The sequence below is a fragment of the Chinchilla lanigera genome, unplaced genomic scaffold (assembly GCF_000276665.1).
Source record: "Chinchilla lanigera isolate Chin_1 unplaced genomic scaffold, ChiLan1.0 scaffold00049, whole genome shotgun sequence".
Taxonomy (NCBI): domain Eukaryota; kingdom Metazoa; phylum Chordata; class Mammalia; order Rodentia; family Chinchillidae; genus Chinchilla; species Chinchilla lanigera.
The window spans coordinates 14,488,296-14,504,935 of NW_004955450.1; the positions used below are offsets into that span (position 1 = coordinate 14,488,296).

The following is a 16,640-nucleotide window of genomic DNA, read 5'->3' on the forward strand; positions in this document are numbered from 1 at the left end:
AGCTGGAGTGTGCTGAAATCCTGGAATCTATGCGTGATTATGAAATCCAGACAACTTCTTATTATTGCATATTTGTCACTGTCACAGCAACCACCTATTCTAAGTGCTACGTTCTGAAATTTAGATGCAGTCGTTTAACATTTATCTTGGCACTGTAGGGTCAGGGAAAAGGATTCTGAAGGTGCTAAGTGTCAGGAAGAGCAGAAAGTGCTATTTAATGGAATTGATAAGATGACTATGAAGTGTGCACTTAGGAAGAGATGTAGAGTTTTAAGAAGTTTATGTGGAAAATTGGAAGACAAAATCAAGGAAAGTTTTTACTTGAAGAGAATAGAATAGGGACTGTGTATCAGGAGGAAAGTGAAATACTGAATTTAATTTTTATAGTGTAAAAACCTTCCCTGGTTGTGATGGTGCATACCTGTAATTGCTACACTCTGGGAGGCTGAGGCAGGAGAATGACAAGCTCCAGCTCAGCTTGGGCAACTTAGTGAATTAGTAAGACCTTGTCTCAAAAAAAAATTTCTTTTTTAAGGGCTGGGCGTTTAGCCTTCACTCTGAGCTAGTGAAGGCGAAATCCCCACTACTAAAGGAAAGAATTGTAAATTTTCACTTCAGTTGTGCAATACTGAGGAAAGATAAAATATTCAGGGCTTTATTTCCCAAGGCTTCCTGGAGGTGGCAGTAGAATCCATACAGAAATTAAACCTAGATATAGAGTTGTTTTATAGTATTATCAAAGGAAATCTCCAAAAGTACTTACTTTTTTGAATGTATACTTTCCAGAAACAGTATACATTTTAAGTTAAAAGTGAGGTTTAACTCATTATGCTTTCATGATCCAGGAAGGAGTTTGTTTTATCAATTTTTTTCCAATTCTACAGTAAATATCCTAGGAACAAATGTCTTCACACTCTAGTCCGTCAGTTCCTTAGCTCCTCCTGCTTACAGTTATGCCACTAAGTCCTGCACATACTACCATTTTCTGGAAGATCACAGTGAAGTGATGTTTGATGTGAAGTTAGCCTAATCACAGTCTCCAGCCTTTTAAGTTAGGAAGGCCCCGTAGTGGTCTTGCTGCTCCACGCCTAGCGCCTGAAGCAGCGGCTCTTACACTGCCGGACGTGGCCCCGCCCACTCCGCAGCTCCCCCGGAGAGCAAGGCGGTCCACGCAGTGACACTTAGGAGACCCTGCCTCAGGGTCTGACAGTCCAGTCCGAACTGCGCTTTTTCACATGTTGATAACAAATTTTACTCCTTTTGACTTGTTCTTAGCCATCATTGAGCCAAAGCTGACACTTCATGAAAATCAGGAGTTCAGAAACACTGATGGAATATTTTCAAATCTCTCTGTAAATGTCAGCATCTTAGTGTGGCTTTTGATGTGCTAAGTAGCCAAGTCACTCTGAGTAAGCACCTTAAATCGTGTGTGTTGTTCTGCCGCAGAAAACGGATTGTCCTGTTAAGAGTAGAATTTCTGTGCCAGGGATGTCGTCAGTGGTAGAGCGTTTGCCCAACACGCATAGGGCCCCGGGTTCCATCCACTGCACAAAAAAGAGTAGAATAGAATTTTCTTTGACAGATACGGGATAACATGAGCGCAGTGAATCTAACTAACATTATTGCATAAATACATATTTTTTTTTTTTACTTATTCTCCTTTAGACTAGTAATGGGCATTTTTCTTACTCTAATGTCCAGGCCAGTAAAGACCAAATGAATAATTTGACAGGTTCTACTAAATGTTTGGAAGAAAGCTTTTTATATTAATAGAAACAGTGATGTCCACAGATGTTAATGAGGTTATTAATGCTCATTCATTCATAGAATGAAAACCAGCTGGTCAGAGTATTTGAGCCTGAGACAGGTGACTCATGCTTAAAGGAGGCAAAAGATTCTTACTGTTTTTATCTTCTTGAGAATTATTAGTGTACGTTATAATCTTTGCTTTCCAGCATCTAGCTTTGAACTTTTGGGCAGTCCTGTATGATAGTCTGTTCCCAGGAATCCGCGTCAGTCGCGTTTCTTGATAGAAATAGAGCACATGTGTATGTGGAGAGGTACGTTGATCTGTTTTGAGGACAGGTGGTGCTGAGGGAGCTCCTTTATTCCTCCACTTCTTGTGTGAATGTGCCCAGGTTCTTGTGTCCATCAGGGTTGAGTGTGTCATTCTTTCTGTCTGAAACCTACTGTCTGTGAAGGGATGAAATAAGATTACCTGAAAGCATTTTGAAAGCTGCAGAGTTATGTAGGCAAATGTATTTGCTATTAGTAGTAAATTAATGGAGCTTTGAAAAAGTCTAATCTTGCATCGCAGCAATTTCCGGTTTATGTACTACCAAAAGTGGAGTATCAAGCTTGTTACGGAGTTGAAGCTTTGACTGACAGTGAACTTTGTCGCTTGTGGACTGAAAGTTTATTGCATTCTAACTGCTCATTTTATGTTGGTAAGTCAAACAGCAGCCTTTGTTCTCCTTTTTAATTCCCTTGTAAATACATGCATTTAAATGCAATTGTAAATACTTCCATTCTGTACTTTTTCAGTTTTGATTGTGTTAACTTTCTAATAAACCCCATTCTACGTGAGGATTAAATGGTAAAATAGAGTTAGTGGTATCAGATGTTTCATTTGTTTACTCTTATTCCATTACTGTTAAGCTGTATAGAAGTGTTAACATAATCTTTTATTTTAAAAATACTTTATTTAACAGTATAATTAAGAACACAGATGTGGGGGCTGGGGATTTAGCTCAGCGGCGAAAGCACCTGCCTGGCAAGCACAAGGTCGTGAGTTCGGTTCCCGGTACCGGAGAAAAACCAAAAAAAAAAAACACACAGATGTGGTTTTTAACAAGCTTCTTTTAAAAGTACTGTTACTAAATTTACTACTTAATTGATTTATGCATATGTTTTGAAATTTTGTTAAAATTGCAACAATGCCTTAAAAATCTTAAATATTATCTTGAAGAAATGGCATTTTGTTTGGTTTTTATTTTGATGTTTTAGAGGGGAAAGAATCAGGCAAGGGTTCAATGGGTGTGGGCTGGGTCTATGTAGTTACTGTACCTCGTTATTTAGATGACTTCCTAATCATATTCACATTGTCCCCTCCCTCTGGGAGGTCTGATTATGGACGTCTCACCTGCCTCTGCTGCCACTCCATGGAGTCTTCTTCGTCCTTTGATCTCTCAGTGCATTGTCTTTTTCTTCTTTCGTCACTTGTTACTTTCTACTTTATTGTTCCTTTTTCTAGGCGTCCCCTTTTTTTCATTCAACAATAGTACAATACTCTTTTGTATTTTATATTGTGTACATAATGCCTAGTATTAATAAGTACTGCGTATTTGTCTTGCCTGGTCCAAAAAATGTTATTCACTTGAAATTCCACTCCCATTTTGGGTTAATCCTTATTCTGTTTTCACATTTTATGAGCGGGTTAATAAGATAGTTGGCTCTGTCTGCCTACCCCAGAAAGGGAGTGGCCAAACGTGCTTCCTGGTGGTACAGTCACCCCCCCGCCTCCTCTTTTACTCAGTGCTGCAGTAGGTTTTGATCGGTAACTGGAATTTCGTTGTCCTCCCAAGTCTTCCTGTGAGCTGCTGGAGAGCAGTTACCAGCCCTACATACTTTGGGAAAGGACCAAAGGGAAACTCATCGGGAGCTCCTCTGAAAGTACTGACAGGTCATGGGTGTTCATTTTTTAATGCACAGTTTAACAGATAAAACCGCCATCAGCTGTATGGGTTACTTCGTAAATACTTTTTCAGGGTCTAGGGGCCCGGGAATTGAACCCAGAGCCTTCACACTTTCATAAAAAATCTCAAGAGTTCTGAGTAGTCATTGCCCTGCGTGCTGGTTATCCTCAGTAATTCCAACCCATTTATGAACCACTTATGGGGTGTGATCAAAATAGACAGTGTTTAAATTTGAAAACTATTACAGTAAACAACACATTGCTGTTAATCCCCCTCAAGATACTTGGGTTTGGATGCACTGTTGGGCGAGAAACATGTGTTATACATTGTTGTTTAGCTGTGGCTTTGGGGGTTTTTCATTTTTATGTGTATGTGTACATTTGGGAGTAGTTTGTTTTGCTCTTGATTGCTTTGGTTTGGTGCTACGGATTGAACCCAGGCTCTTGTGCATGGTAGAAGCTATAGGACACTTGGAATTTATTTTTAAGCACTGTTTTAAAAAGCATCTGTAGTCCTGTTTTGTTTTGTTTTTAACATGACAGTAAGAAAGTCACTGCAGGGCATGTTGGTGTATATTGCAAGCACTGACCCAGTAGACCTGGATTAGGGTGCAGGGCTTTGTGTTTCTGCGTGTCCTCCGGTGGACTTCGCGTGCCAGCATCCTCATGTGGTGCTGATGCTGCTCATCCAGGGGTCATGTCTGAGAAGCATTTTTGTGGTTCATAGTCTCTTGCAGGTAGAATAAACACTTTTATTTGCTTTACTGTGCTATAAGAGGTTCCTCTCTTTGCCTTCACTACAGTACATTTTTATGTTCTTGTCCTATAAGAACATCAACTTTATTCCTTTTAGAAAATTTCCAAGTAGTCTCATCACAAGTTCTTTGCCCTTCATTTGTAATCTGTGTACTAATTCCATATAGGTGCCATACAGGTAGTCCTCACTCGGCAGTTTTACAAGCACAAATTTCAGTTTTGACTGAACATTAACAGTGAGTAAGGCCAGGTGTGGTGGTGCTTGCCTGTAATCCCAGCACTCGGGAGGCTGAGACAAGAGGATTGCTGAGAGTTCGAGACCAGCCTGGGCTACAAATCGAGTTCAAGACCACCCTGAACCACGTGGTGACACCCTGTCTCAAAAAGACAAAAGAAAAGCAGTGAATGCACACATAGCAAGCCTTCATCGCGAGCTCTTCAGTCCACTCATCGCGCCACACACGACGGGTGCACGGCAGGGCCCACTTGTTAACAGTCTGGCTGGCAGTCACTGTGCACCTGTTACCGAGTTCAGATTCCGAAAGCCGTGGGTACCGTTGCGTTGCCTCCTTGTCTTCGGTAATAAACCCATGTGGTGTTTCATAGAGGACATCATCAAAAGAGGGAAATGGCCAACAAAAATTAAAATGAAGCCAAGAAACAAAGAGTAGTACTGCTGGAAATGAACCCTGAAGCAAACTTGCTTGGGGTTAGAGAAGAAATAACCGAGAGAGAGAATGTTGCTGATGCCCCTGCACGGGAGACTAGATCTGCTGCAGAGGAGCACGGGGAAGCCGCCTCACTGACATAGACGAGGAGCAGTAGCCATCACCTGAAAGCTGGAGAAGTGGCGGCAGCGTAGCTTTGATGTGAAAGGCGCTCCTGGAGGGGTTTCACGGAAGTGCGCAGGGTGGGATGCTGGGAGCGGATCTGCGTTAGAAGAGTGTGACAGTTCACTGCGGTGGAGACGAGATGCGTGCTTGCTGCCGTGAGTTGTACAAGAAGGCAAAACCACCGCCCCAAATACTCTCGATAAGGTTTTTATTTACAGCTGCTCATTCTCTATGTCTTCCGTGTTTTAATCACAACTAGCATGTCCAGCCCGTGCAGCCCGCAGGCCGCGTGTGCCCTTGAGCAGCTAATGACACGGCCTTTTACTTGGAACCTCATCGTGTGATCTGTAGCAGTATCTGTCATGCGCACGGGTGACAGCAGGTTGCTGTGGAGCGGAGGGCCCCGCGCGAACTCGCTCTGCCTCCTGCGCACACAGCGGGCAGAGGCGCCCAGCGCGCACCGGCCGTTCCTCGCACTCATAGAGTGCGGCGATGACTGCTCCTGACGTTTCAGCCTGCCTCCGCGTGCGTGTGCCCGACCAGACGGCGTTTACTGTCACTGAGCCCATGTATAAATATTCTCCTTTCATTTTAAGTTTGGGTGTGTGCTACTTTGTAATCAGTTAAAATGTTAAAACATGAGCTGGACACGGTGGCACATGCCTGCAGTGCCAGCGCTCGGGAGGCAGAGACAGGAGGATCACAAGTTCAAAGTCAGCCTGGGCTACGTACGTAGTGAGATCCGGGCAAGTGGAGGAGACAGGGAAGAAGAAGGAAGGGAAAAGAACGCCTTGTCAGTTACCCGCATTCTGCTTCACGTGTGGCCCAAGACAGTTGCTTTTCATTCAAGCAAAGCCAAAAGGCTGCGTATACCAAGGTGTACTAAAGAAATATTTTACTGTGTTTTTGTTTCCATGTAAATTTATAACTAATGGAAAATTTATAATGGGTTGACAAATTTATTTTATTTTTTTTGTTTGTTTTTCTCCGGTACTGGGAACCGAACTCACAACCTTGCGCTTGCCAGGCAGGCGCTTTGCCGCTGAGCTAAATCCCCAGCCCCTGGGTTGACAAATTTAAAGGTGGTAGAATACTTGTAAATTTTCCCACTGATTATTGAATGTGCTGGCATAGTTTCAACCCATATGATCACGTTTGTGCACCTTATACAGGGCAGTGGCCGTGAAGTTTTTCTACCCAAAACATCACTCAGCCACCACATGGGCTGAGATAAATGTCTCAGGAGTAAGAGGGACTCGCTTGGAGACCCCCAGGTTGGATGGCTGCAGTGTGAGAGTTGCAATCTCCTTGCAGAGGGAAGGCTCTCATCGCACTTAGTATGGCATTTTCTGTGTTACTATTTTTTCAGCAGACCATATTTGCTGGGTACTGTCATAAGCTTTTTTCAGTGAACTTCTTTTAAAAGGTGAGGGCTGATAGTCCCCTCAGGCTTATTTAGTAAGCATCTAAAAATGTACTGTACTTAATACCTTTTTATAGTTATGAAGCCATTAAAATACGTCTTTGTTATTAGAAATGTCATTGTATAATGAGTGTTGGCACTGCAGAGGTGAAATTAAAACTGGGCATAAGAAATAACAAGTGCATGTAGGCACAGATGGGTTTGTTGTCTTAGAAGAAGGCATCTGGTAAAAATGTTTCTAATTAAATTCATTGCACATAAAGCAAATGAAATTAAAATGGGCTGCATATGAAAATGAGGTATTATGTACATTTTCATTGGCCCCTGAAATGATTGATATCAGCTTTCTAGGTAATTTATCAACCAGATATTAGGAGTTTAAAATAGAATCCAAAACCAGTACTGTTTTCAGCATGGTGAGTGACAGATCCTCTCCCACTGCTGGTGCTTTGAGCTGAGGACAGAGCCTGCTTTGGGCTCGCTCGGTGGACTAGTGCTGAGCGTTGGGCTGAGGACGGTCTTGTCACCACTCTTCGTTGTTACAGCACGGCACATCCGTGTGTTTGGTTTCTCAGCCTGTGTCATTTCAAATGTACACATTACGTTTTAAAATAAAAGTATCGTTTTGACAATGTGCTGTTTTCTTTTTTTAAATTCTACATTCATATGATGCTTATAGGAAAACAAGACCCTAAGCAGACGCTTTAAGCATGGGAAGTCTTACTGTGTGCTTCATTTAAAAATGAGAAGCCATATTTATAGTCTAATTTTTGAGGGATGTACTGGGATTCTTAACTCAGGACCTCACCCTTGCCAGGCACCGCCGAGCTAAATCCTGGCCCTCTAATATATTTTAAGAACCACATGTGTCTTAGGTATTGAGCATGTCTAATCTATAAATTTGTCTTTTAACAACTTGTTTTGATAATGAACACATATTGCCCTAAAAAAAAACCTCCATGAATCAGAGTACGTAGCTCAGTGGTATAGAGCACTTACCTAGCATGAGCAGGGTCCTGAGTTTAATCCCCAGGACCACAATAAAAGAAAAAGAAAAAGAAACAAAATAACCCCATAAAAAGGGGACACTTATAAAAATTGGAAGCACTAATACTAAACAGCTGTGATTCTTAAATTGTAGGGCTAGACATTATGTTGTAGGTGTGGACATGTGTGAACTTTACTACATCCAGAAAATATTTTAGAATGAATCCTATTTCTTTCATGATTTGAATTTGTTATTTTAAGATACAGCTTTGCTTGAAAGACTTAATATGTCTCCTTTTGGAATGTAGCATTCCTTTACAGTTATTAAAAGTTTTATGAAAAACCTTTAAGGAGACTAAATAACTTGAAGGGGTTTTGTTTTGTGTTTTAAACACTCTGCCAGCATTTTTTAAGTGTGATACTTTATTTTAGGACATATTGATGCATTTACTTCAAAGCTTTTCCTGCTAGAAGAAATGACGTCTGAAGAATTAAAAGAAAAGCTTTCAGCACCCAAGTAAGAAAGTTTGCTTTGTGATGGGAATTGGAAAAACCTGTGAATTTAATCACTGATTTTCCTTTATATCTAAGTATTGGTTAAGTTTACGTAATTTACTTCTAGTGCATTTGATCACGTCATCCATGCAGGGTTCCCCTGACCCAGGTTGGAATCGATCCGTATTAATTGTCCTCAGCTCCAAACTGATTACAATGCTAATACCTCCAGTCTTCCTGCTTTACCCGAGGAGAGTAGAGCCAGAGAGCACAATGCTAATACCTCCAGTCTTCCTGCTTTACCCGAGGAGAGTGGAGCCAGAGAGCGGCCACCACCTTGAAGCGCATTGAGCTCCAACATTCTGCCCTGTGCAGAGAAGGAGCGGCCAGGGCAGTCACAGATCGTAGCTCGTGGGGTGGGTGCACTGACTTGGACAGTTTTATCTAAGCCTTCTTGTGCATCAGAACTAAAGGAATTTACTGTACTCAGAACTCTTAAGTTCTCAAACACAAGGGGAAATAATTTATAAACATTATCTCACTTGTGCCTCACAACTCCTTGTGAAATATATACGAGGAGTCGGAGACTTTTAGTGACTTGCCCCAGAGCAGACAGCTGAGCAGAACAGCCCTGGTAGTGAAAATGCTTACTTTATTGCTGAGGGTGAGACATTGTCTTAACTTATAGTAGCTGCATATTTCCAGTTTTGAGACAGTTATTTAACAGTCCCGGATTCAAACTTACTCTCTGCTTGTACTCAGATGTGTTCCCTTCTATTTCTAAGAATTGCTTCTCTGGGGTGGCAACTTTTCTTTATGTCTGTGAACAGAAAAGCTCTTCCGTGCCCTCCTCAGTGCCTGCCTCCACTCTCAGTGAAGTGCAGTAGAAGTGCAGCCTTATATGTTATCGCTTCTGCTGTTTTCCTCTGTGAACGAGGGCATTTCTTTTGCTGAGATCCTATAATTGTTCGAGTAATGTTTTTTAGTTTAATATTGCATTAATTTCTTCTGTTTAATAGGATTTCAAGTTTATTTGGCATCCTCCAACACATTCTGAAAAAATTAAGTAGGTAAGTATTTTTTGGACATTTTGCATTAATAGATCTGATTTTCTTAGATTGACATTCTTAGAAACTTTGAAAATGTGCTCTTAGGGGTAGATAGAGAAAAACTGGAAAGACAAGAATTACTTTGTCAAAGCTAAAATTGTAAAAATCTAAAAATATACAGTAGTACGTGGTTTTAATGAGCTTGCAAATATATTGTCCTAGAAAATTACTGCATTACTTTATATTGCCGGTTGACAGATTACTTACTGGCTTGCAGTACGTAATACCTGCAGTACTGGCTCGCAGTAACTGTAATACAAGTTACTCTGTAGTTTCGGAGCTCAGAAACGCAGCGGGCTGAAGTCGAGGAGTCATCAGGCCTGGTTCCTTCTGGAGGCACTGAGGAAAAGCTCGGTTCCTCGTCTTTTCGGTTCCTGGTGGCCAGGCGTTTCCCGGGCTTGGGGCCGCCCCCTCCGTCTGCTCGGTGCAGCAGTCGGATCTCTGTATCCGCACCACCTCCCTCCCCTATTGTGTTTCTGTCCGCCTGCTTCTGACTAGGACCCTTGTGATCCCATCAGCCCTCACCCAGCTTCTCCAGGGTCGTCACTGGTTCTCAGAACCCTTGACCTGAAAACCTTTGCAAAGCCAGTAAAAGTGATGTATTCACAGGACCTGGAGACCCACTCATAGGACCTGGAGACCCACATGCGACTGTTGGCATGTGAGCATCTCGTGTGCCTGGCCGCATTCAGCCTACCGTAGTTACACTGAGATTTTTCAGTCCAAAAAAGCAGCCTAGAGCAAGTAGCCCAAAGGTATCATGTTTATGACACAGTTTAGAATATGAATACTCCACCTGATCATTTATCACCGTTAGCAGTTGTATATCTTGTCCTACTCCCTTACAGGAAGTTAAACTAGAAAACAGTTCTAAGGTCTGAATTTAAAATCTGCGAGTTTGAGTTCTAAATCTTTACTTAATTTATGTAAGTAGACATCAGTTTCCTAATTTATAAGTAAGATGACAGTGTCAGGTGCAATCATTTCCTAAGTACTTTTCAACTGTGAGATTCCTTGGCAGGATTTTTATTTTATATATTCTGTCCTTCATCTGAAGTACCACAAATTGCATGTTGTGAAGCAGCACAAATCTGGTAGCTTGCAGTTAGTTCTGTAGCTCTGTCTCGCAGGACTGAAGTCAGGGCCTGGGTGTGGCTGCACTCTTCCCCAGGCTGCAGGGCTGCTGGCGTCCTGCCTCCTGCGGCTGCCAGCGGCCACTAGCATCCCTCCCTTTGCAGCTCTCAGCCTCAGTTGAAAAGGCGGGTTGAGTTCTCACATGAGACCCCTGGAGCTCTGTGACAGTTACACCTCTACAGATCCTTTCTGCCTCCCTCTTCTACATTAAAGCAATCTTGTCATTGTATCAAGCCAGCCCAGGTAATCCAGGAAAATCTGACCATTTTAAATTTATGTCTTTATTACTGGGTTTTTTATGTTTTTTTAATGTATGTGGTGCTGGGGATTGAACCCAGGGCCTTGTGCATGCAAGGCAAGACTGGAGCCACATCCCCAGCCCCAATCTGACCGTTTTAAAGTCAACTGATTGGCCACCTAAGTCCATTTGCTACCTCAGTTCTCCTGTGTCGTACAAAATAACGTACTCCCAGGTCCTAAGGTTTGGGACAGACATTTTTAGGAGACCATTATTCTGTCAGTTTATTCCTGTACTTCACACTTACATGGCACTTGTAAGATACTTTGTAAGTGTCTCGTTCTCCATCCATTAAATCCGTTCACCAGGAGCTGGGTACAGCATCCCACGCCTATGTTGCCAGCTACTCAGAAGGCCAACGTGGGAGGATTGCCTCAGACCAGGAGTTCAAGACCTGCCATAGCTGGGCGTGGTGGTACACACCTGTAATTCCAGCACCGGGGAGGCTGAGGCAGGATTGCCTTGAGTTCAAGGCCAGCTTGCACTGCATAGCAAGACTCTGTCTCAAAAAAAAAAAAAGCCGTAAACACAGCTTTTCTTCATTTTTAGTAAAGGTAGTTCAGATATGTGCTTTTCATTGATAAAAGCTCACTCTTTGGAAGGTTGTTTATTCCTACTACCAAATCAAGTATTACTCATTTCCTGATGTGAAAGTGATTGGAAAAAATTCCCCAGAAAATAATAATTCTGTGGACTTCCTTTGTCCATTACTTTGTCCATTACACCCATTACTTTTTTGGCTTAAAAAATTAATGAAAATGTAATTACTAGGTTTGTAGGCAGATCTGTATAACTAAAGTGTGATTAATTTTTACTTTTAATAATGTGAGAAAGAGCTGTTCTCCTTTACCCCTTTGATCCGGAGAAGTGTGTAATCCCAGGAAAGCATAGTGTATTAATCATATCCCTTTAGCTCTTTATGGTGATACATTGAATCCCGTAAAGCTTTCTAAGAAGGAAAAAAATGTTGATTGGATATATGACATAACGAATTATTTTGACAGTAGAGTCTCATGATTGGGGGGTGGCTTGTGGAGTTTGACCGCCTAGGTTTACATCTAAGCCCTGTTATACTTAGAATTTTGGGCAAATTACTTAGCATCCCTAATTTGTTTATTTATCTCCAGTATGAAGTTAATAGTTAATACTATGCCTGGAAAGTTTACTGTAGTGGACTTAATGCAAAAATGGCTTTGAAGCAGTATTATAGTGGTTAGTTCATGGTAAACATTCAGTAAGTGTTAGCTGCTATTGTTGCTATTATTTATCCTCATAATATCTCAGACTGTGTTGTGATTGTTACACTGACTGTTTCTGCCACTTTATTTAAAGTACTCATGTAGGCCAGGCATGGTGATGCACACCTGTAATCCAAGCACTCAGGAGGCTGAAGCAGGATCCCCACGAGTTCAAGGCCAGCCTGAACTACAAAGCGAAACCCTATCTTTAAAAAAGCAAAAAGTACCTGGTGTAGTCAATAGATCACGTTCACTTTTGTATCGATTCACCTATGATTAGGTACAAAGTAGGTTCAATGCTGGATGAATAAGAATGTTACAGGCATGTAAGTACCTGCTCTTTATAGATAGAGAATCAGGCAATCTGTGTGTTTTTCCATTATAGGACTGAAAATTTACAGATTGACATCATAGAAAAAAGAATATGTTTCGATATCCTCTAAAAGGCACGAACATAGTTTTCAAAACTTCTGAGATCTTAAGTTTTTACTTGTATTGTCCGTAAAGGTGTTTTTAGAGGCGGTGTTCCATTCCTGCAGTTGTTTTAGGTTTACTAGTAGCCAGTGATTAGGAAGAGTGCCCTTGAAACTGACCCAGTAAATGAGTGAGCTGAGTTTCCGTGTGTGGATTTAGCTTGCAGGAGGGGTCCTACCTGTTGTCTCATGCAGGAGAAGATTCTTCCCTCCTGATCTACAAGACCTCAGATGGAAAAGTTACGAGGACAGCATACAATCTGCACAAAGCACACTGCGACCTTCCCGGCGTGCCCTCCAGTCTCTCAGTGCCCTGGGTCCCCTTAGACCCCAGCCTCCTGCTACCCTATCATGTCCAACATGGACGGATACCTTGTACTTTCCCACCGAAATCAGTGAGTCCTACACTGTCACAAAAGGTAAGACCTTTTTCTCAAATTAAATGCTCTATTGTTAATCTGTTTCGCTGACTACATTTCACTCTGTTATCCTCCTCTGCCATGTGAACTACAGCGTCTGTCTTAAACCTGTGCCCATAGGGAAGGTAGAGAAAGGTGTCTGTTCAAGTCCATCTCTTAGCCAGTGGAACTATTTTTGTAGGGTCTATAAGCCAGCCAAAGAAAATTCTGTTAGCTTCCCCTTGGGTGCATCCACAGAGTTAAACTCCGGGGGCTGGGGATTTAGCTCAGTGGCAAAAGCGCCTGCCTGGCAAGCGCAAGGTCTTGAGTTCAGTTCCCGGTACCGGAGAAAAACCAAAACCAAAAAAAAAAAAAATCCCTTTACTCCTATTAAAAGCAAAGTGTTTTTGAGTAATTTTTATTTACATATATTCTTTTGAAAGTTACTAAATACTTGGAGCAATTTCCAAAAGAATGCATATGATAATATGTAATTCTGATGCAATTAAAAAGTGATTAGTAGACACTCAAAAACTTAAAGCCAAGAATTAGTTATTAGTAAATGGAGTACCTTATTAAAAATACCATCAGGGGACTTGGGGATGTAGCTCAGTGGTAGAGTGCTTACCTAGCGTGCATAAGGCCCTGGGTTTGATACCCACCACCAAAAATCAAAACACTAAAAACAGCTAAAGTATTAAGGACTAAATTGTGTGTTGCTAAGTATTATCTCACTAAATATTTATTGAATTATAATTAATGTTAATCTATAAACTCTTTCTCAGAAGTACCAACTGAATCACATTTCTTTATCAGAAATCTGCGGCCGGGTGCGGTGGTGCACACCTGTAATCCCAGAACTCACAAGATTGAGGCAGGAGGATCACCCCCAGTGTGAGGGTAGTCTGGGCTACAAGTACGTTCAAGGACAGCCAGAACTCACTGTGAGACTCTACCTCAATAAAAGAAAGACAAATGGACTTGTAGAGCCACGGATACAGACACTGGCCACCATGTCGCCATTCTCTGTGTCATGTAAGAAATTCCAGTCTGACTTTAGCTATGGGAAGAATTTTGCTGTCTACAAATGAATCTGAGTGGTCAGGAAATAATTGGAAAACCCAGTGCATTTTCCTCTCTTGCTGCCAAAAAGTCCTTGAGTCGAAACTCCTGTCCAAGCTCCACAGCCTTCTCAGTGCAGTTGCTCCAGAGCACCGCGTGTGTGTGCCCTTGGATGTTCTGTTCTCTTCGTTTACTGTATTTTTCTGAATTAATCGGTAAATGTCCCGAGGACCTTTTGAGAAACAGAAATACTGAGGACTCTTGTAACTCAGTGAATAAGATTCTTCACATTTTCCAGTTCTCCACCCTGATGGAGGATGCACCTCTTTGGGGGCGCATTCCTTCATTCACTTGTATCTTTGTGGATTTATTTTGGTACTGGGGACTGCGCCCAGGGCCTTGCCTTGCGTGGGCTGAGCAGGCCTCCGCCCTGAGCTGCTCGCACAGTCCTGCTGGGCTCTGGCCCAGAGAGCGCAGCTGTGGGTAACTAGCTGAGAGGAGCGTAAGAACAGAGGAGGCCACTGGTCCGCATTTGAGGTCATTTCATGGACAGTTCTGATTGACTGTTTCTACTATACAAGGAGGTAGTGATTTTTGTAGTGTCCTAAGAAAAATGTAAGTAACTTAAAAATAATAATGGAAGAACTATTTTTGAAAGCTCAGTATTCTTTCTAGGAGAATGATTTTCTTTTAATTTAGAAACACTGATTATAGTCTCTCCACTGAAACATGTAATTCTGTGTGGGGGTGGCTTATCCTTTTTAGTGAAAATGAATGGTTTAATACTTTGGCCCTAAACAACTTAAACTGGAAAGTGAGAAATGTTTGTTTTAAAAAAAAAAAAGTGTTTGTGTGTGTGTGTTTTCTATTTTCTTTATTTAAAAGAGAAAAAAAAACGCAAATTTCAAAACAAGATAATAGCAGGGTAACAATGGTTAATGCATTGCATATTAATTAATCGCTCAAAGTATAAGATGTAGGCATTTAATTGTCCAAACAATATTAGCACAAGCCTTTCTTTTCAATGAATTCAGAGAAATTAGTAGTGTAACTGTCTTAACCATCTTGTGTGTGTATGTTATTATATATTTTTTTTTCCCCTTCTTTTCTCTTTTCTCCCATCCCAGTTTCTCTTTCCTTTTAAACAGTTTCTTCACATTTTACAATATCTGTTGTACATTTTGGATCTTACTTGCTGTTTTAGCTTTTCACAGTAAGAAGACAATACAGTGTCTACACATGTGCATCTGGTTTCTTTCCCTTACGAGTGTGGTCTCAAGTTGCATACATTTACCCATAAAAGTTTCCAGTTTATCCTTCTTTATGGCTAAGCAGTACTCCATTGTATAAACAGGCCACATCTTTTTATCCATTCCTCATTGGATGGGCATTTGGGTTGTTTCCAAGATCTAGCTATTACAAATTGTGTTGCTGTAAACATGGGTGCACATATATTGCTGCGGTATGATGGTTTTAATTCTTCTGGAAAGATACCCAGAAGGGGAATAGCTGGGTCCAGTGGGACCTCTAATCCTAGCTTTCTAAGGAACCTCCACACCGATTTCCACAGTGGTTGCACCAGTCTATACTCCTAGCAACAATGGAGAAGGGTTCCTTTTTCCCCACAGCCCCTCCAGCATTTGTTACTGATTTCTTGAAAATAGCCATTCTTTCCAAGAAGAGATGGAATTTCAGTGTTATTTCAATTTGCATCTCTCAAATGACGATTGAGAAAATAGAACATTTTTTCATATATGTATTTGCTGTTAGTATTTTTTCATCTGAGAAGTGTGGGCATCATCTCAGATACCCATTTTTAGACTGGGTCTTTAAATTTGGGAGGTTGATATCTTTTTTATGTTCTCAATAAATCCTTTGTCTGAGGAACAGCTGGCAAACAGTTTTTGCCACATTGTGGGTTGTCTCTTCACACTTTTGGTGGTTTCTTTTGCTCTGAAAAGGCTTTTTAGTAAGATGAGATCCCAGTTGATTCTTTGTGTTACTTCCTGTGTGATCAGGGTTTTATTCACAAAGTCTTTGTCTACACTAATGTTTTAAAGAGTTTTACCTATTCTGTCTTCCAGCTGATTTAATGTTTCTGTCTTAATATTTAGACCTTTGATCCATTTTGAATTTAGTTTAGTACATGGTGAAAGATACGGGTCCAGTTTTAATCTTTGGCATGTGCAGAGCCAGTTTTTCCAGCACCCTTTATCAAAGAGGCTGCCTTTCCTCCAGTGAATGTGTTTGGCGCCTTTGTCAAAGACAAAGTGGCTCAGTGTGTCTGGAGTTGTTTCTGCATCTTCTCATCCGTGTCACTGATCTTCAGGTCTGTTTTTTTGCCAATACTATGCTGTTTTCAATCACAGTAGCTTTATAGTAGAATTTCAAATCAGGGATTGTGATGTCCCCTGTCTTGCCTTTGTTGCCCAGAATTGCCTTTGCTATTCTAGATCTCTTCTGTCTCCAGATGAATTTTAGGATTGTTTCTCTTAATTCTGTGAGATATATTGTTGGAATTTTGATTGGGATTGTACAAGGTCTGTAGAACAGTCTTGGAAGTATGGCCATTTTCACTGTATTGGTTCTTACTAGCCAAGAACAAGAGATATCTTTCCATTTTCTGATATCCTCTACAGTCTCCTTTTTCAGAATACTGTAGTGTTCAATGTAGAAGTCTTTCACTTTCTTCTTTATTTTTTTGGGTTTTTTTGTTTGTTTGTTCTTTTTTTTTTTTTTG

General features: G+C 41.2%; 1 protein-coding gene across 1 annotated transcript in view; it reads left to right on the forward strand.

The window, feature by feature from the left end:
• The window catches only part of Ice2 (interactor of little elongation complex ELL subunit 2), a gene marked incomplete in the record, with an annotated part of 49,979 nt that overhangs the window by 25,566 nt on the left and 7,773 nt on the right, over nt 1–16,640 (forward strand). The window contains 4 exon segments of the mRNA XM_013518923.1: nt 2,318–2,447; nt 8,126–8,210; nt 9,208–9,258; nt 12,636–12,859. Coding sequence (XP_013374377.1) covers nt 2,318–2,447; nt 8,126–8,210; nt 9,208–9,258; nt 12,636–12,859 — 490 coding nt within the window.